This window comes from Nyctibius grandis, chromosome 32 (assembly GCF_013368605.1).
Source record: "Nyctibius grandis isolate bNycGra1 chromosome 32, bNycGra1.pri, whole genome shotgun sequence".
NCBI classification, from domain to species: Eukaryota; Metazoa; Chordata; class Aves; order Nyctibiiformes; family Nyctibiidae; genus Nyctibius; species Nyctibius grandis.
The window spans coordinates 5,698,564-5,718,734 of record NC_090689.1 but is presented as its reverse complement, the minus strand read 5'-3'; the positions used below and the strand labels follow the sequence as shown (position 1 = coordinate 5,718,734).

Below are 20,171 nucleotides of genomic sequence, written 5' to 3'. Positions count from 1 at the left end.
AGGGCTGGGCTGTCCTTTAGCTTAGTTTACTTCAGCATGAACAATACCAAAGTCTCCAGGAAAATTCTACTACGTCATCACATCAAAGCATATAACTAATATATATATATACATAAAAATGAAGTTAATAAACTTTCATACTATACAGACTGAAATCGATAGCTAAGGAAAGGATTTTTCATCACACTTGCCAAGCCTGCGACGCACCCAAGCCTGCATCAGAGCTGCTGCTCCTTTCTGGCAGCATCCATGTGCCGGGGCTCCACTGTCCCCTGAGCATCCCCTGCCCGTGACATCTGCCAAGAGGGGCTCAGGCACCAGTGTCTCACCCCGCGTGGGGCTAACGGCAGCAGGAGGCTGTGCAGTTGGAGGCTGCGGGTGGAAGTTGCTGCTGCAGGCAGCGGGGACCGTGACTCAGCTGCTCGAGCAAACCCGAAGCTCTCCTGGGCACTGCAGCTTCTCGGCAGGGATTGCTTCCGCAGCCTGATTTGCTGGGAGGCTTCCAGCTGCCCTGCCATCTCCTCCTCTCTGCAGGCAGCTTGCAGGCAGCTCTGCCCTATTCTCTGCTCATCGTCTATGCCTCCAGTGACAAAATGACCCGCCGGAGGAGAGGGACACAGGGCTGAATCCCTATGACAGGCACGGAGCGGAGGAGCTGGTGATGTGGCCGGAGGATGCTGCGGGGAAGGTACCGGCAGCCTCGCTGATGGCTGTGCCGGCAGAGGGGCAGGGGGGTGGGTATGGTTCACAGGCAGCTTTCAGCGCCCACGGTCAGGGCTTTGCACCCCTGTACCCATGGGTGCTGTGACCACCCTGTGCACCTGAGAGGTGTCCTGACCCCTTGTGCTGCCTGCAGTGGGGCACGCTGCCAGGCCCCTCGGGGGTGCAGACCCCTCCCGTGGTGGGGGGCCAGGCAGCGTGTGCCATGGGAGAGGCTCTGCCCTTGGCCCCGGAGCCCTTAAGGACAGGTATTCCGGGCGTTTTCTCAGCACAGTTGCTCACCCCTGGGGTGCCCATGGAGGACCCAGTGCGAGGGTCTTTCCTGCATGGGCTCATGACCTGCTTGTGTTGATGCCCTGGACCCCCACCAGCCTGCCAGCGGGGGCGGGGCAGGAATAAGAATTAAGGGTGTGTTTAACCTTACTTAGACAGCTTTTCCTCAAGCGATTAGATGTGCTGTGGGTTGTGCTGATGAAGAAAGCCAGTCTGCCAAAATCCGGCTCCTGAGGTCGGTGGGGCCGCGTACTTCCCGGAGGGAGCCTGGGAGGGAGGCTGCCCAAAAGACTTTTCCTTGCTGCTCCCTGCCTGCAGCAGCGCTGAGCCTGGGGAAGGAGACGTGAAGGAAATACAGTGGCAGCCATGATTCTGCTCCGCTGCTCCTTGTCCCCTCTAAGGGCTCCCCACCCTTGGGTGTGATGCAGAGTTTGGCTTGCAGAAAGGCAGCCAAAATCCTCCTGAAACACAAGCCTGCTGACCCCACAGCTTCACTGGCACCTTACCTGAGTGCTGTGCTTCCTTCATTACCTAATCACAGCTCCCCTGAGAGGCCACCGTTCCCCTTTGGGCTCCAGAGATACCCAGGAGCTTTTCCATCCTTGCTCCAGCAGCTCCCCACTCTCAGCAGTTCAGGAGCTCAGCAACGCGGGCTGTGAGCGTTTGGGGGGGCTCAGGAGTTTTGCAGCCCCCGCTATGCAGCGTGCCTGTGTGCACCTCGGTTTTAGCTCCGGGCTCTCAGGGGACCTTTGCAGGGGGAACAAGACCCCCCGCTACGGCGGAGTGCTCTGTCTCTGCAGCCAACGTGTTGATAGAGCTTTTTCCACGCAGGGCTGTGCTTGGGTTGCTCACACAAGAGACCTGGTTTCTGCTCTCCCTGCTGCCAGAAATATCCCGTCTGCCTGCAGCGGAGAGCAAGGGAGGAGAGCTGCGGGCTGGGGGATGGCCAGGCAGCGGAGCAGGCAGGGCAGCAGCTGTGCTGGCAGGCAGAGCATGGTGGGGTCCATTTTCGGAGGCTGACAGGCTGCCTGGGGCAGCATGGTGCTTGCTGAGGCTGGTTCACCACCCACATGGTGTCAGGACCATGGCGAGGGGCCAGCAGGTTTCCCGTGGACGTCTGTCCACCCAGGGAATGATGGACAGGGCAACCCAGTGCTTTAAGTCCAGGTATCCTTCTTCTTTTCTGCTGTGGTCAGGATGGAGATGTTCTGGACCTCCCAGCCTAGGAACAGGAGAGAGGAGGCCAAGCAGGGCAAGACACAGCAGCCATGGCCATGCGTGGCCGGCGCACCAAGGTGCTCCCCTCAGAACTGAACAAGGTGTGCCCCGAGAGAGGAGACGACCCCGCCACACACCCCAGGAAGATGAGTGACTTCGAGGTGGTCCCCAACCTCCATCGGAGCAGCAGCAGTGTCTCCAAGAGCAGGCGGAAGGCACATTTCCCCACCGGCAGCAATGAAAAGGCAAGTTCAGGAGGTGCTAGAAGAGGGAGTGGTTGGACACACATGATGGAAGGGCATTAATGAGTTATCTGGTGACTCATTAGTGGGAGCATTAACAGATCACCTTAGTTTTAGGGACAGATAGAAAAACCTTGAACATCTGAGGTGCATGTCCAGCATTCATATCTCCTCTCCTTGGAGCACAACTGGCTTTGTCCTTGCTGATAGTGATGGTGCTTTCTTCCTTCACATCCAAAGAAGCACCCAGATATGCTCCAAGCACCAGGGTGTCTGGCCCCTGGCATAACTTCTGGCCCTTTGCAGAAACCCTGACTCCTCGCTGCTTTTCCTGCTCCCTCAGGAAAATCTCATCTCGTGGATTCCTGAAAATATCCGGAAGAAAGAGTGCACCTACTTTGTGGAAAGCTCCCAGACATCAGATTCTGGGTAAGTCAGAGGGCCCTTCATTCCCCTCCCCTGCCAGGGAAGCAGGAGTGTTTGGTGACAAAGCCACAGCACCAGAAAATCCCACCTTTCTGTCAAGGGAGCTGGTGTCAAGGGGATTCACAAATTCCCTTTTGGCTGGTTCTTCATCTTGCTGTGTGTCACCACACGGCTGATATCCCATGTCCCAGTGAGGAACCTTTCCAATGCTTTTGCATGTTTCCATCCATACTTCATCCAGAGCAACCTTAATATTTCTGTCCTAAACCTCTACAGGTGGAAATATCAATTTTTTACTAAATTTCCCCCCAAACAACGCCTTTGTTTCTGCACAAGTTCTGAGCTGGAGGATGAGCTGGGTGGGAGATGTCAGTGCCTGTGGTGTTCTTGATGAGAACGCCAACACCTCCTGCGTGGGCTGAGGCGAGTGGGCCGGCTGGGCTTTGCCTTTTGGGTTTAGGTTGTTTTTGGCAAAGTTGGTGGTGTGTGTTTCAGGAGGATTGTGTGCGAGTGCGGCTATCTCAGGGAACAGCACCTGGAAGATGCTGCCAAACCTCCCATCTTCCTGGGGAAGGAATGGGACCCCAGCAGGCACATCCAGGAAATGCCAACAGATGCCTTCGGTGATATCCACTTCACAGGCCTGGGACAGAAGATGGGGAAGGTGATCTGTTTTTCATGCCTGTGGTGCATGGGAAGCCAGTGTTCAGGTCTTGCCACGGCAGATGAAATGCAAGTAGGTTGGGCAAGTGTGGAAATGCCCCAAAGGCACCACTGACACCAGCAGAGGAATGGGGGTGGGACAGGATCCCTCCTCCTTCCCAGCCCTGTACCTAGTCCCTTTCTGAAACCAGGAGACTGGTCTTCATGCTGTGAGGCCCATGCTTCAAGGAGTAGCTGTTCCATGTCCTTCTCCTTAGGTTTGTCTTGGGCATGCTTGGTCCCAGGGAAGCGAATGGGAACAGGGTCTTGCACAAAGACCTGGGGCAGCAGCAACAGGACTCTGCTGGGAAATGGTGTGGGAAGCCCCTGGTTCTTTGCTGGGACATGAGAAATTGTGGTGGAGGCGCCCTGTTGCCCTGACCCTGTTTCTTTTACCCAAAACACGTGTATGCTCCCTTTTTGCAGTATGTGCGCGTCTCCTCGGATACCCCTCCACGGGTCATTTACCACCTCATGACACAGCACTGGGGCCTTGATGCACCCAACCTCCTCATCTCAGTCACTGGTGGAGCCAAAAACTTCGTCATGAAGCCAAGACTGAAGAACATCTTCCGGCAAGGGCTAGTCAAAGTGGCCCAGACCACTGGTAAGAGATGCAGAGGCTCTCCGTGCCATTGCAGCGGGAGAGGGGCCTGTCATCTGGCCATGCCAGGTTCAGTGAGTTGGGCTGCTGTGGAGATGCTGAGCTGACCCAGGTGACCTGTAGGTCCCTGTCTGGACTGCCACCACCAGGGATGGACTGTTCTTGCTCAGTCACTGCAAACAGGCTCACAGGGAGCTGGACGGAGAGATGCAACACTGTGCTGAAGAAGGCATCTCCTGTGCAGCCAGGGCTTGATGTAGTGGGCAGGGAAGACATCTTCTGGGGGATGGAGCATGTCTGAGGACCAGGTGTTCCTGCAGCCATATAGGGGGATGCTAGGAGACTGCTGTGAGCAGAGCCTCTCCCTTCCCAAGCCCCTCTCTGACCCCCAGGGGCCTGGATCATCACAGGGGGGTCCCACACTGGTGTGATGAAACAGGTGGGAGAGGCAGTGCGAGACTTCATCCTGAGCTGCAGCCACAAGGAGGGTGAGATTGTCACCGTTGGCATAGCCACCTGGGGGACCGTGTACAACCGGGAGAGCCTCGTCTGCCCCATGGTGAGCCAGGCAGAGTGGGAGATGCGTTCGCTTTGTCTATGCCTGGACTGCCGGGGAAGTCCTGCCAAGGACCATGGTGGGAACGGGTGCTTCAAGATGTGCCTGTGGCTGGCAGCCCTGGCAAAACCCAGATGCACCAGAAGGAGTGACATTTGCTGAGAAGCCCCTCTACCCTACCATTGTCTTGCATAGGTGCTGTGCTTCTCCTGGGAGGACTATTGTGGGTGTGAGGGCAGGTGGAGCAGAGACAGAGCAGCATGGGGCAAGGCTGATGTGAGGACTGCAGGGAGGGCAGGGACAGCTGTTTGGCCAGACTGTCCCCGAGTGCTGGCCTGTGCCTGTCCCACATGCTGGTTGCTTTGGGCATCTGGTGCTCCTCTGCAGCCCTGACAGGCTTTTTCCAGATCCCCTCCTGCACCTTACAGGGTGGCTTTCCAGCTGAGTACATAATGGATGAGGAGAACCAGGGCAGCCTGTCATGCCTGGACAGCAACCACTCCCACTTCATACTAGTGGACGATGGGACCCATGGGAAGTATGGAGTGGAAATCCCCCTGAGGACCAGGCTGGAGAAGTTCATTTCTGAGCAGACCAAGGTGAAAGGAGGTAATGGCAACACATAGCCAGGCCTGAGGCAGGGGAGAGCACAAGGTGGGATGGGACATCTGTTGGTAAGGGGTGCCCATCCTGGCCTCTGGTGAGAGGGGAGGCTGTGGCTTCCCTGGAGGATCCAAGCAGGGGGTTTGAGAGGATTGTTGTGATAAATGTGGAGCCTGCTTCCTCGGTGACACACATCAAGGAGTCTTTCTCTGCCAGCTGCTTGACTTATGGGGTCACCAAAGCGGTCACCAAGCCTTGTGATGCTGAGCTGATCGGGGAGACATGTTTCTCCCAAAGGGCCAGGCCTCCAAGAGGGCTTCCAGGTGGTATCTTCTCACTGTGCAAATTATCTCCTATTCTAACACGTGCACACACATGCTGCAGCAGCTTGACTGCCAGGAGATGGTCCTGGAGCCTGGCGTGAGGCAGGCAGTGCTCCCACCTTGCCTTTCACACCCCACCGCTCAGAGGGGACCACGTTCAGCTGCATGGGAGGGGGGCTGTCCCACAGGGAGGTGACCCTGGGCTCTGCTTCCCTGCAGGCGTTGCCATCAAGATCCCCATCGTGTGCGTGGTGCTGGAAGGAGGCCCTGGGACACTCGATGTAAGGAGCTGCTCCTGCCTGCTCCCAGTAGAGCTGAGAGGGCGGGTGGTGGGAATGGGCAGCTCCTTGCCCGGGGTGCTGCTCTCCGGTGTCGGTGCGAGCATGGTGCCATGCTAGCTGAAGCGCAGCTGGACGGGAGAGCTGCAGAGCAGCGGCGTGGGTCTCAGGCTCAGAGACGGCCTGCTGGCCTCTGGGTGGGATCAGGACCAGCCTCCCTACTCTGTTGCAGACCATCTACAACACCATCACCAACGGGACCCCCTGTGTGATTGTGGAAGGGTCTGGGCGTGTGGCTGATGTCATTGCACAGGTGGCCAGCCTGCCTGTGCCCAAGATAACTATTGCCCTGATCCAGAAGAAGCTGAGCGTGCTCTTCCACGACACCTATGAGCTCTTCACTGAGGGCAAGCTGGTGGAGTGGACCAAGAAGGTGGGCCTCTTGCAGGCAAACAGCTCCCCTCGCTGAGCTTGTGGAGATTAAAGGGGTCCCCACGGGTCCTTGCCCATGAGCAGCAAGGATCCCAACGTGAAGTTTGACGCTTATCTTCTGCCGACCATTCATCTACCCCCAGCTATGCTCAGCATTGTCCTGGTGGGCAGTTCCAAGGGCTCGAGCTGTGCTCCTCCACTGCCTGCTCCCTTTGGGCAGACAGGTACCATTTGGGATCAGCCCCAGCTGGGCTGGGAGACACAGCACAGGGGGTCTGCAGGCAACTCAAGGGGAGCAAGGATTTGTCCCACGCAGGACAGGGGGCTGCGGGAAGCGGCAGGGAAGAGATGCTGTTGGTGATTGCTTGCCTGTGGCTCTCCTTGTAGATCCAAGACATAGTGCGGAGCCGGCAGCTCCTGACCATTTTCAGAGAGGGCAAATATGGCCAGCAGGACGTGGATGTGGCCATCCTCCAGGCCCTGTTCAAAGGTGAGGGGTAGGGAGCTGCTTGGAGGGATGGGGAGAGATGAATGGGATGGGGGTCACGAGTCACCTTCTGCAGCTGCTTGACTTATGGGGTCACTAAAGGGGTCCCCAAACCTTGTGATGCTGAGCTGATTGTGGAATGGTGTTTCTCCCAAAGGGCCAGGCCTCCACAGGGGCTTCCAGGTGGTGTCTTCTCGCTGTGTAAATGATCCTCTGTTCTAACACATGCACTTTGCATGCAGCATCCCGAAACCAGGACCACTTCGGTCATGAGAACTGGGACCACCAGCTGAAGTTAGCTGTGGCCTGGAACAGGGTGGACATTGCGCGGAGTGAGATCTTCACGGACAACCATGAGTGGAAGGTAAGGCAGTACCTGTGCTGCTTGTCTGGTCAGGCTTACAGCTTTTCAGGTCCCACTTGAGGACTGTGGATATTGAGGGCACAGCTCACCTCCTTGTCTGGGGAGAGTTTTTGAGGGCATTTCTTTTGGACCCTAAACTCCCACCACATTGCCAGAGGCTCTTAATCTGTCCTGTCTTTCAAAAGACCGCTCAAAGATCCAAAGCAGAGGTAAGCACACCTCTGCCTCTGGCCTGCCAGCCCACAGATCTCCACCCCATGATGGCAGCTGCCCTGATCTCCAACAAGCCAGAGTTTGTGAAGCTGTTCCTGGAGCAGGGAGTGCGTCTCAAGGAGTTTGTTACCTGGGACACCCTGGTTTACCTCTACGACAACGTGGCACCATCCTGCCTGTTCCACAGCAAGCTGCAGAAGGTCCTGCTGGAGGAGAGAGAGCACACAGCTGGCTCCAAAATGCCAAGGATCCAACTGCACCACGTCTCCCAGGTGCTGCGAGAGCTCCTGGGCTGCTCCACACAGCCTCTCTACCCCAAGCCCAAGCACACAGAGCGGCCCCGGCTGTCCATCCCCATCCCACACATCAAGCTGAACGTACGCATCTCCAGGTTACGTGGTGCCAGGGTTGTGTTAGGGAGGGGGACGCTGGCTCAAGAAACTGTCCTGGAGCTTGCAGCAGGGTTTCTGTCCTGCTCAAAAATCCCACTTCAAGTCCCTTAAAGCCCTGCCCAAGTCATCTGCCCCACACTCAAGGTGTGACTCCCTACACCCACAGCACATGTGGCTGTGTGGCTCTGGTGGGCAGGACCCAGTGGGATGGGTACATGGGACAGGCTGGGCACATCTCCACATGATCCTGGCCCTAGAAAAAGTGGCATTTCCAGGATGAGTCCACTCTTGGTCACCCCACTACTTGCAGCAAAGGCCCTTCCATGGGTGGTGGAGGCAGGCACCCAGGCTTCAGGGGTGGCTTTGTGCTGAGGGGCTGTCTGCTCTCTGCAGCCTCTTGGCAGGGGAATACATCTGTCCATTTCATGCCTTGCAGGTTCAGGGGTCAAGTCTCCGGTCCCTCTACAAGCGCTCTGCCGGCCGAGCCACCTTCACCATGGACCCAGTCCGTGACCTGCTTATCTGGGCTGTGGTCCAGAACCGCAAGGAGCTGGCAGAAATCATCTGGGCCCAGGTATCGCAGCCCAGAGCTGTCGGTCCTAGCTGAGAGGCTCAGATGGAGCCAAACCTCCCAGCCTCAGGAGGAAAGATTGCATCGGCTGGCATTTGGGACAGCAGGCGAGCTGGCCCATGGTGACCCCCAGCAAAATGGGATCCAGCTAGTGAGCCTGTGGACACTTGATGCTCATCCCCAGACACACATCATGGTGCCAGATCCCTCCCTTCCCAACCAAAACGTACGCTGTGGGCAGAGGTGATGTGCTGGGCCAGAAGTGTGCTCTTCCTTGCAAAGGCTGAGAGAGGGCTCAGCACACCGCAGGCAGGACACACGGGCATGGCAGCTGGGGTGGAGAAGGCTTCCACCCATAAACAGCATCCTCTGGGCAAGAGGCAGTATGGCTGGTGGCATGGTGAGCAAGCCATGCAGAGCCGTGGAGTCACACTGTCCCGTCACCCAAAACTTCCCACTAGGAAAGCAGGGGTGTCCCCAGATTCCCCGTGGCACCTACTGCCCCTGCACCCAGAGGGGAGCATGGCTCAGCCCTTGTCACGCCAAGCTCTCCATCCTGAGCAGCAGTCTGCCTGGGACACCCTCCTTCCCTCCCGTGGGAGCCGTGAAGGGCTTGGCAGGACTGCTGGGACTTGCAGGACAGGGCGCAGAGCCCCACACTCTCTGGCCTCTTCTGCTCCAGAGCCAGGACTGCATGGTGGCCGCGCTGGCCTGCAGCAAAATCCTGAAGGAGCTCGCCAAGGAGGAGGAAGACACCGACACCACGGATGACATGCTGGCCCTGGCCGAGCAGTATGAGCACAAGGCGATCGGTGAGTGCGAGGGAACCAGCAACCCAGAACTGCTCTCACGCCCTGCGGGGCTGGCTAGCTGTGCCCAGGAGGTGTCTGGGGGTGATGGGTGGGGTGGGTGGTGTCAAACAGGGTCCCCTCATCACAGCTGGGGTCAGGGTGCTGCGAGGGCTGTGCCCGGGTAGTGGTGGGAGCGCAGAGGCTGCCACTGCATGGTGCAGTGTCCAGATCCTGCTGCAAAGGGTGACTCTGCAGGTGCCTTGCTGAGCACCAAGCTGGCCCCAGAGCTCAGCCTCGTCTCCCTGGTCCCTGCCTGGCCAGGTGTGTTCACAGACTGCTACCGCAAGGACGAAGAAAGAGCCCAGAAGCTCCTCACCCGTGTCTCTGATGCCTGGGGGAAGACAACCTGTCTGCAGTTGGCGTTGGAGGCCAAGAACATGAATTTTGTGTCCCATGGGGGTGTCCAGGTGGGTTTCAAGCAGTGATGTTTGGCGAAGTGCCCAAGTGTCCCCTGCCCCAGATCCAGGGTTCCTTGTTGTCAGTGGTGGGGCTCTCCCCTGCAGCCCTGCTCTGATGAGGGGGGCTTCTGTAACCAGTGCTCCTCTTCCTCCCGATTCACAGGCCTTTCTAACCAAAGTCTGGTGGGGGAAGATGTGCGTGGACAATGGGCTTTGGCAGGTGATCACGTGCATGCTGTTCTTCCCACTTCTCTACACCAACCTCATCACCTTCAGGTACTTCTTGCAGCCAGGGCACGCGTGCACCAAGGCTGGCTAGGAGAAGGTGCCATGGCATCTCCTTGGGCAGCTGAGCCCTGCTTCCACCCTGCTTCCTGCAGGGAGAAGAGGCTGCAGCACACGGGCTGCCTGACACGCCTCCGAGCCTTCTTCACGGCACCTGTCGTCATCTTCCACATGAACATCCTCTCTTACTTCACCTTCCTCCTGCTCTTCGCCTACGTCCTGATGGTTGACTTCCAGCCTTTGCCATCCTGGCGGGAGTACCTCGTCTACTTCTGGCTCTTCTCCCTGGTGTGTGAGGAGACCCGCCAGGTACGGGGCAGGCAGAGCAAGTCTGGGAGGAGGTGAGAGGAGGGAGAGATACCCCTCTGGGTGCTCCTGGAAGGTCCTGCGTAGCTCACGTTCCCATGCTGCTTCTCCTGTCACCATCCATTCAGAGAGGTCCCAGCACAAGGGACTGCCTGATCCCTCTGTCTCTGAGGCCAGAGAATCTCCTCAGCTGCCTCTGGCCTGGCCCTGGGTACTTGCAGAAAGACATGCTGTTTTGAGCTGAAAACGTCAGGAGATGGAGGGACCACCTCCTTCCTTGGGCATTTATTCCCAGAAGCATTTCCAGGCTTTGCTTGACATTTGATTTCTTTCAGTTGTTGCTTCAACATCTCAGTACCTTTCTTCACCAGACTAAAGAGCCCCATGTCTCACGTATCTCTCCCCATGCTCCTTCCATGCCCCTATAGGAAACTCTGTAGGCTCAGGTTAACTTCGGGTAAGCAAGAGGGGTCCAGTGATGGCCAGCAGGTCTGCGCGGTCCCCTTTACAAGGCACGTGAGTATCTTACAAGGCTTTCACTGAAATACCAACCCCTCTTCTCTTCCCAACAGCTGTTGTATGATCCAGATGGGTTTGGGGTTGTGAAAATGGCTTCCCTGTACTTCAAGGACTTCTGGAATAAGTTGGATATCTGCGCCATCCTGGTCTTCATCACAGGGCTGACTTGCAGGTGAGTTGCAGAGACACTTGCCCAGCAGCGCGCAGGCTCAAGCCACAGCTGGAGGCTACAAAACTAGTGTGAGACTTGGGCAGGGTTTTTAATTGCAATTTCTTCTTCCAAAGGCCAATGAAGATTTTTGTGGCCATGTGATTAATTCTGACCGATTTGCCTCTGTTTTCAGCTGCTTTTAGGAGAGATGTTTTGTCATGCCACAACTCTCACCCAGCACTCTGGGGAAGCTCACTTGATATTGCAGAAATGTAATGCTGTGAGATCAGAAAAAAAAAAACCCACTGGTGGCTCTGAGATGTTTCCTCTCTTCTGTGCCCAGGCTCATCCCATCAACTTTATATCCCGGGCGCATCATACTGTCGCTGGCTTTTATCATTTTCTGCCTGCGTCTGATGCACATTTTCACAGTCAGTAAAACGCTGGGGCCCAAGATCATCATTGTGAAGCGCATGGTGAGAGCTCCCCTCCATCCTGACCGGGTGATCAGCTAGAGCAGCGGGATGCCTGCATGGGATAGATGTGCCACCCATGTTATTCTATCCTGAAGCGGGGTTTGCTCCAGGACACAATTTTTGCTTCCCCTCTGTCTTTGCAGATGAAGGATGTCTTCTTCTTCCTCTTCCTGCTAGCAGTGTGGGTGGTGTCCTTTGGAGTTGCCAAGCAGGCCATCCTGATCCACAACGAGGAACGCGTGGAGTGGCTTTTCCGTGGCGTGGTCTACCACTCCTACCTGACCATCTTTGGGCAGATTCCCTCCTACATCGATGGTAAGGGACACCAGCCTGTGACAACACGTGGCATGAGCAGGGTGGCTGCGACAAGGCTGAGGGGCACCAAGCTCATGCTGCAGTCTGCCTAGCTCCCGCCGTGTTGGCCCATGGAAGTCCTGCACAGGGCTCCTCTCCAAGTGCAACATAAGGCCAGAAGGGACCAATGACAGGGCGTGGGGATGGAGCCCTGCTCTGGCACAGAATCAGCCAGGTTGGAAGAGACCTCTGGGATCATCAAGTCCAACCGTTGCCCTGACACCACCATGTCATCTAGACCATGGCACTAAGTGCCATGTCCGTCTTTTCTTAAACACCTCCAGAGATGGTGACTCCACCACCTCCCTGGGCAGCCCGTTCCAATGGCTAAGTTGGATGGTGGAAGCGTTGCCACCGATGCAAACCCAGGGACTGCACCTGCCCAAGCGGTCGAGAGAGCATGCCAGCAAAAGCACAGGAGCATGAGTTGATCCAGCTCCGTGCCACAGCAGCAAAGCTGGTAGCAGTGAGCAGAGCACCTGGGATGATGCAGATCGAGGTCAAATCCCTGCCTGGTGCTAAGCTCCCTTGATGCTGGCCACTTTCAGAGAGCACAACGTGCTCCCTGGGACACCATGAGGTTTGGCTGCAGCGGAGTCCTGCCGTGATTTCTTGCAGGGGTCAACTTCAACATTGACCAGTGCAGCCCCAATGGGACCGACCCCTACAAGCCCAAGTGCCCGGAGACAAATGAGGACAACAAGAAACCCATCTTCCCAGAGTGGCTGACGGTCATCTTACTGTGCCTGTACCTGCTCTTCACCAACATTCTCCTCCTCAACCTCCTCATCGCCATGTTCAAGTGAGTTTGACCTGGCCCCATGGTCCTGACAGTGAATCGAGCTGGCTTTGCTTGCAGGCTTGGCCATGTCCAGGGCACCACACAGCGAGAAAGCGCAAGAAGGGTCCTGGGGCACATGCTGACCAGAGCACAGGGGTGCTTTGGGGAGGTTATAGATATGGTGGAAGTAGCGGGTGCAGGCCAGGGCTGATCAAGGAGATGGATAGTAGCTGGGGCACCATGCAGACACGACGTGCCCCCTCATCCCCACGGCACGGCTGACACCTGGGCTCTGCCCCAGCTACACCTTCCAGCAGGTCCAGGAGCACACAGACCAGATCTGGAAGTTCCAGCGGCACAACCTGATCAAGGAGTATCACGGCCGCCCGCCCGCGCCTCCACCCTTCATCCTCCTCAACCACCTGCAGATCCTGGTCCAGCGAGGCTTGCTCCGCAGGCCAGCCATGCGCCACAAACAGCTCAGTGAGGACCAGCATCTCCCTTCCTGCCCTTGGCCCCCTCCCCGGGGCATGGCACCGTGCACTGAGGCACGAGGCCTGTCATCTCGGCTGCAGTACCAGGGTTTGGGATGCCCAGGGATCTGACAGCACTGCTGTCTTCTTCCTCTGGCAGAAGAGAAGCTGGAGAAGAATGAAGAAGCTGCCCTCCTCTCTTGGGAGATGTACCTGAAGGAGAACTACCTGCAGCACCAGCAGTGCCAGGAGAAGCAGAACACAGAGCAGAAGATCCGAGACATTGCACAGAGGTACCAGCACTCCTGAGACAGGGACGTCCTTCCGTCCTCCAGTGTCCTGGACAGGGAAGAGCTGGGATTAGTGCAGGGGTGGCCACTGAGAGGGTTCCTCTCTTCACTGTCCCTCCAGGGTTGACGTATTGGCAGAGCTGCTGGACTTGGACCGGGTGAAGAGGACGGGGCTGGTGGAGCAGAGACTGGTCTCTCTGGAAGATCAGGTGAGGCAAAAGCTGAGCAACTACCTAAGATTATGGGAAATGTTCTGTTTGACTCCAAAGTGAACAGGATGAAGGTGGGAAGTGGTGGGATGAGCCCTTGCCTCCACTGGTCACCCAAGCAGTTAGATCTGACCCAGCTCTTCTCCTTGGCTTGAGAGGACCCTCCAGACCTTCTGGAGATGTGAGACTCTCTCCCCCCCTGCCTGTGAAGCTATTCCACACCCTCCACAAACAGTGAGGTGCCCAGGGAGCAGGATTGGGCCCTGGCATCTCCTCTCTGAGACAGCCACAGCATGGCAGCAGTTTCCACTTCCATTTCCACCTGCTTTGAAACAAATGTTTCCCTGGAGGTGGCTTTCCAAGCCAAGCATCAGGGCACAGCAAAGATCATTGGTGCCCTGGGGGTGAGCAGCCAGGAGCCCAGGGCAGCAGTGCCTCCTGCCAGGGCTGTATCCTACAGTACTCAAGCAAGGGAGCCCGGGGGACAGCTGGGGTCCGGGAGGGCTGACCCTCTCCTCCTGTCCCACGCAGGTACATCAGAGTGCCCAGGCCCTGAGGTGGATAATGCAGGCGCTGCAGGGCAATGGCTTTGGCTCAGGCGAGGACGTGCCACCCGTGGGTAAGCGGAGCCCGTCTCCACCTCAGCAGCACCGGGGAAACCTGGCGTCCCATACTGGCCCCTGCGGGGCTGCAGAGCAGGGCTGAGCAGCTCCTCATACCCCTCTGTTAAGCAGCAAGGCAGAGGCAGAGGCTCCTTTGGCCCAGGGAGCTCTGGGAGCTCTGCGAGACCATCCAGCTCCTGCTGCAGCCATTCCCACCCTCCACTCCAGAGCCCTCCCCAGAGCCCATGGCTGAGGCTTTCCACTGCAGCATCCTCGGGGCACTTCCTCCGGGGCCTGCTGGAAGGGATGCCGGGGGCCAAGCCCCCAGGGGACATCAGCATCCCCACGGAGAGACTCAGCCAGCCCCCTCAGCAGAGCCGTGGTCTGCAGCACCAGACTCAGCACCCTGCTCTGCGGGGCCTCGCTGTCTGTGTCTGCCTCGCAGGCTCCAGCAAAGCCTCGGAGATGAAAGACATTGACCGGGAGGGGAAACCAGAGGAGAGCCAGCCCCCGTACCATGTGCTTGCCCGACACCTCCTGTACCCAGGGTCTCACACCCACCGCTTCCCTGTGCCGGACGAGAAGGTGCCCTGGGAGGTAGGAGCTGTGACCCTGGGCAGCGGGGCTGGGGGGGGCGGGCTGTGGGGCAGATCCTGGTGGTGGTGGGAAGAGGAACAGACTCATCGTCGCACCTGTGTCACACTTGGGAGCTCCTGTTTTCCCAGCCCTAGGACAAATGGCTTCCTGGAGCAGCTGCTCCGAGGCCCTTCAGGGAGAAGGAGAGGTGAACGGGCATCGTTCCTGCTGGGACCTGCAGTGCTAGGGGTGCCTGGGGATGCTCGGTTGGGAGACAGAGGGGACAAACACCTGCCTCCACACTTCCTGAATCAGGGCTGGCTCAGGGGCAGGGACAGGATCTGGCTTCCACGGGGGCATGAGTGAGAGACACCAACCCTCCAGCTGAGACCCTGAGCTCAGACCCTGAGCAGGGCCCGGAGCCCTACGTGCCTTGGGGAATGGTGCCACGAGCTGGGCAGAGGAAGGGACTGGGGCAGAAACTGTCCCCAGGGGTCCCAGTCCCTGCCCACCACCAGAGCAGGGACGCAAGGGGGATCTGACACAGCCATGTGCTCTGCAGGTGGACTTCCCACTCTACGACCCTCCCACCTACTCAGCCGACCACAAGGACATGGCTGTGCAGGACCCGTTCAGCCCGTGCGTGTCCCCCTGTGACTCCCCACCCCTCTGCCCCTTCCCCGGGGCAGCACAGCCAGCCCTCCCTGACGGGCTGCCTCCCACTCCCCAGCTCCTTGGAGTCTCTCCTGAAGATCAACTACAACAGCATGGACGGGCTGATCGACCGGCAGAGCTTCCACGGCCTCTACGCCGTGCAGGATGGGCTGCCGCTGTGAGTGCATCCACCACGGGGGCAGACGGGCTCCGTGGGAGACAGAGAATCCAGGGGGGGCTTCCCGCTGCCCTGTGGGTCATGGTGGGGTAGCGATAATGGCACGCATCGTCCTCAGGGCTGTCCTCCCCCCAAAAAACCCAGCACCCCAGAAGAGGTGCAGTGCGGTGGTGGGGAATTTGGGGAAGCTGTACAGGGCTTTGGTCAGCGTGACGGGGTACGCAGAGGGACCCCGCCGCCGTCCCAGCCCGCTCGCTCTCTCCCTGCCAGGAACCCCATGGGCAGGACGGGGCTGCAAGGCCGCGGGAGGCTGCACTGCTTTGGGCCTAACCATGCCCTGCACCCCGTTGTGACCCGGTGAGTGCGTGGGGACACACAGAGGTGTCCTTGCTCCAGGAGGTGGAATGGAAAAGGGGGCACAAAGCCAATCTTGGAGAGCCTGGGACCTGGCAAAGCCCACTGCTGCCCATTCAACCACTGCTGGGCAGGGGGAGCTGAGCCCAGCTGCAGCATAACAGCGGCCTCTCTCACAGCTGGAGGAGGAATTTGGATGGGTCCATCATAAGGAAGAGCCTGAAGAAGATGCTGGAAGTCCTTGTAGCCCAGTACCCACTGTCGGATGTCTGGGCTCTGCCTGGGGTAAGAGCTGGTGGAAACCAGCTGGTGCAGAAGGGTCTGGGGAGATGGGGCTGGCTGCCCTGTGGAAAAGAGAGAAACACAGATGGGTGTCATGGCTTTGTCCGAAGAGGCACCTCTGCCCCTCCCGCAGAGCACCCGAGTGAGGGGCTGTGCTGCCAAGAGTGCTGGGGGAGCAGCAGTGAGGCTACACACCCCCACCCACCATGACCCCCTGTCTCCTGCTTCGCCTTCCTCCTCCTCCTCCTCCTCCTCCTTCTCCTCCATGTCTTCACTTGTCACGTGTCCTTCATGACATAAGCCATTGGCATAGCGTCCTTTGACAGAGATGTCCAGACATCAAATCAGGCAAACTCAGACACATGCTTGGGCACAGCTGAGGACTTCAGGAAGGAGAGGGAGGGACGGAGGCACCACTGCTGTTTGCTCCCCCCACCAGAGCTTGTGGCATCTTCTGCCTTGGTGGCAACCACCCAATGGCCAAGCTGGTGGCAGTGAGGGAGGCTGGGCTGAGGGCAGGCCCCATGGCTGACATCTGCTTTGGTGCAGGGGTCACTGGAACCAGGCGAGATGCTGCCACTGAAGCTCAAGTGGATCCTGCGCCGGGAGTTCTGGCCCCAATTCCAGAACTTGCTGAAACAAGGCACTGAGGTGGGGAGCACGCAGGTGTCCTAGCGGTATGGGGGCATGCAGGCATCACCCCAGTACAGGGGCACACAGGGGTCATGGCAGTATGGGGGCACATGGGTGTCCCAGCGGCACAGGGCATGCAGCCATCACCCCGGTACAGGGGCATGCAGGTGTCCCAGCGGTCCAAGCACATGGGAGCGTCACCACAGTACAGGGACATGTGGACATCATGGTGGCACAGGGGCATGTGGGTGTCCCCAGGGTACAGGGGCAGGGTGCATCACCCCATGGCCACTGCTCCTACTGGGGAAGGATGGCTGCGGGAGGTGGAGACACACCGTAAGGGCATCGCACCACGCAGGGGTCTGGGAGGCAGCCCAGGGACCCCGGGGATGGGCTGCACACACCAGTGTCTGTGCCTGCTGCGGTCGCTCCCTGTGGCTCCAGCTGCAGTGGGAACAAAGCGTTGGTCTCCAGTGGGACAGAGGAGCTGTGGGGTGATGCCCCACCACCCTCAGGGCCCCTCAGTGCCCTCAGAGAGGTGGTGAGGGCTCTGCTAATGTGCCACTCCTTCACCATGCACAGATACACAAGGGGTACCTTGACGACCCCCGCAACACGGATAACGCCTGGGTCGAGACAGTCGCCATCAGCGTGCACTTCGACAACCAGAACGATGTGGAGATGAAGCGGCTGAATTCGGTACGGGCCCCTCGCCTCCCAGCAGGCATGGGGCAGGGAGGCCAGATCTCCAGACCCAGAGCTCACCCTCATCAGGAGTGGGCTTCTCCAGTTGCATGCAGTGGAGGAAGAACATGGGGATGAACATGGGGTGGCACTGCACTGGGGGGACCCCAAAAAGAAAGGGCAGGAGGTTGGGGACTGGAAGTGCTGTTGAGCACGGCTGGCATGGCCCCTCGCCACCAGCACGTACGTGATGTTCCTGGTCCCCTTCCAGTTCCTCCAGGGCTGCGACCCGGAGCTGTGCATCCGCTGGCAGGTGCTGGATAAGAGGATCCCCCTGCACGCCAACCACAAGGAGCTCCTGCGCAAGGTCTCAACCCTCCTCGGCGCCTACTACTGAGTCCTCAAGCATGGGCCAGGGCTTCTGCTGCCCCAGACCAGGTTCTGGTTGGGACCTGCAGCTCTACCACAGCTCACCTGTGAGAGCATGGGCAGCTACAGGAGACGAGGTACTTCGGTTGCCTCTCTGACTGTACATTGCAGGTCTCTGGGAGGAAAACTGTCCCCTCCCCAGCAGCTGGGAGCAGGGGCTGCCTGGGCAGTGCCTACGCAGCATCCCGGTCACCTGAGCCACCAAGCTCAGCTCCAGCCTGTCCATCGGTGCTTCCACATCAGACACAGCACTAGTGCAGGGATTGGGCCAAGCAGAGCCACAGGGCTGCTCCTGCAGGGTGTTCCTGCTCTTTGCTCTGGTGTGGGCACTGGGGACTCACCAGCCCCAGCTACCCCTCCACCCAGGCTATCCATCGGACACCCCTGCTCCCAGCCTGGCAGCTCCAGTGCCACAGCTCCCGGAGGATTGCTCTGCAGAAGGCTTGGGGTCTTTTGCACCTCAAGTTCCTGACTGCCCTGCAAGTCACTCCTGCGACAGCTGTCCCCATACCTCTGGTTGCCTCAGACCCAACAACATGGTCCTGAGCTGTGATCGAGCACTTCTAAAGGTGTGAGCAGCTCTTGGCTTATATACCTATGGTTTCATAGCTCCACACAGATCCACCTCTCCCCATACCGTTATGTGATCCTGCATGTGTACGCTGAGTGCCATCTCGTAGCTGAACTCATGTCACCTGCCTGCCCCCGTCCCCTTGTGCACATGGATGGAAAGGGGCAGCTTCCTGGGACCCAGGTGATCCATGCTCTGTGGTCCCGTGGGCAGGGAGGGACAGCAGAGAGGATGTCAGTGTGTCCATCCCAGACATCTCTGCTCTTAAGGGGTCCTTCACTCACCTTCTCTGTTGCCTGCCACGAGGAGAACAAGGCACAGCAGACATTTCTTGATAGCCCAGGGCAGCTCCACAGTGGCACATAATGCCTGGGACTGCTCAGGAAGGGATTTCTGTTCCCCCCCACCCGCTCCCGATGGGTCACACACTGGCCACCCAGGGCGGTTCTTCCCACACTGGTGGCCACCACAGCACAACTGCAGTTTTACCAGTGAGCACTGGGGCTTGGCAAGGCGGAGGGGTGGGTCAGATGGCCATTTAGTCAATCCAGCTCAATAAACCATGTATTAAAAAACTAAAGGCTGGTGGTCTGTTACGGCTGATAAACCAGGGGCCATTCCTGGAGGCCGTGCTTGGAGCGCACGTCCAGGATGAGCCCAGTTTGAGCGGTCCCACCTTTCCCCCCCGATCTTGTTGCACAAACTCACTTTGCTTGCGGCCCCAACACTGGCTGCAGAGATGACTTCACACGTTTGGAGTCGATGCGAGGAGCTGCTGGAAAGCAAGCTGTGTGCCAAGGCGGTGGCACAGCACCTTCTCCCATTGCTCTTGGTCTGCTCAGCGTCTGCTCGTGGTCTCCCATCACCGTGCTCTGCTGAGAGCCAGCACAGGCGTGGGGAGGGCCACCCCGGGGCACGGCTGGGGAGGAGACACGATCCTGCCTGACAGCGGCTGACAAAGCTTCCAGACCCGCAGCCCCGAGCAGCACCCACAGCCTAAGAAGAATTGCTGAAACCTCATTAGCATCACTCAATTAGAGCGCACAAGGGGCTGTGCAGCCAGGGTCAGTGCAGCAACAGGTGGGGACGGAGCTTCGCTCACTGCCGGGGCCGCCGCAAGCCCGATCGCAGCCAAGCCGCTGCGCACCGCAGCCGCAGCAGCAGCTGGAGCTGAACCGAAGCGGAGCCGGTAAGGGCCCCCCCGCCAAGGGACTCTGTGGTGGCGGGGTGGGGGGGGTTCTGCTGCGCGGAGTCCAACGGGGCCCCAGCTGCCCAAGCCCCTTGGGGAGGGTCTGGCTCCCCAGGCAGGGCAGGAGTGAGGGTCGGGGCTGGGCATCAGCCCTGCACACATCGGGGTCTGGCTGGGGCGGTGGGATGGGGCAGCTGCAGCCCCTCAGAGGCCCTCCAGGGATGGGAGCGGGCAGTGGGAACTGGCATCACAAAGTGCGTCCTTGCTTCCCCCCCCGCCAGAGACACTGCGCTGGCAGAGCCCAGCGGGGCCAGAGGGATTCCGGGGCAGCGCAACACAATGTCCCCTGGAAGAGTCCACTGCACAGTCCACCACCCTGGGCAGGTCCACGGGCAGGTCCCCTGGCAGCATCCCTCAGGTATGAGCCTCCCCCAGGTGGTACCCTGAGGATGCTCATACCTGAGCGATGCTGGTACTTAAAGGATGCCGTTACTGGGGGGATGCCATTATCAGAGGGCTGCT

General features: G+C 58.7%; 1 protein-coding gene across 2 annotated transcripts; it reads left to right on the top strand.

The window, feature by feature from the left end:
- The first annotated feature begins 2,261 nt into the window (after nucleotides 1-2,261).
- Nucleotides 2,262-17,857, top strand: TRPM2 (transient receptor potential cation channel subfamily M member 2). 2 transcript variants are annotated; one of them, XM_068421037.1, is made up of 32 exons: nucleotides 2,262-2,456; nucleotides 2,797-2,882; nucleotides 3,375-3,543; nucleotides 4,008-4,188; nucleotides 4,578-4,744; nucleotides 5,170-5,350; nucleotides 5,887-5,948; nucleotides 6,178-6,378; nucleotides 6,765-6,867; nucleotides 7,107-7,228; nucleotides 7,468-7,818; nucleotides 8,270-8,407; nucleotides 9,087-9,216; nucleotides 9,517-9,662; nucleotides 9,817-9,929; nucleotides 10,034-10,247; nucleotides 10,817-10,935; nucleotides 11,258-11,390; nucleotides 11,534-11,705; nucleotides 12,363-12,546; nucleotides 12,827-13,008; nucleotides 13,159-13,291; nucleotides 13,410-13,497; nucleotides 14,029-14,116; nucleotides 14,545-14,696; nucleotides 15,238-15,314; nucleotides 15,406-15,507; nucleotides 15,778-15,864; nucleotides 16,041-16,146; nucleotides 16,693-16,794; nucleotides 17,359-17,475; nucleotides 17,732-17,857. In XM_068421037.1, exons 1-32 carry the CDS (start codon nucleotides 2,262-2,264, stop codon nucleotides 17,855-17,857), a joined length of 4,527 nt encoding a protein of 1,508 aa, XP_068277138.1. The 2 variants fall into 2 exon arrangements, with proteins under 2 accessions (XP_068277138.1, XP_068277137.1); XM_068421036.1 differs by having other exon boundaries at nucleotides 9,424-9,662.
- The last annotated feature ends 2,314 nt before the right edge of the window (nucleotides 17,858-20,171 follow it).

Excerpts from the sequence above, each read along its gene's own strand:
- TRPM2 (XM_068421036.1), top strand. The coding sequence starts at position 2,262 with ATGGCCATGCGTGGCCGGCGCACCAAGGTGCTCCCCTCAGAACTGAAC. Across the intron at positions 4,189-4,577 it reads CAAAGTGGCCCAGACCACTG|GGGCCTGGATCATCACAGGG; the intron begins GTAAGAGATGCA and ends TCTGACCCCCAG. Across the intron at positions 14,697-15,237 it reads ACGAGAAGGTGCCCTGGGAG|GTGGACTTCCCACTCTACGA; the intron begins GTAGGAGCTGTG and ends TGTGCTCTGCAG.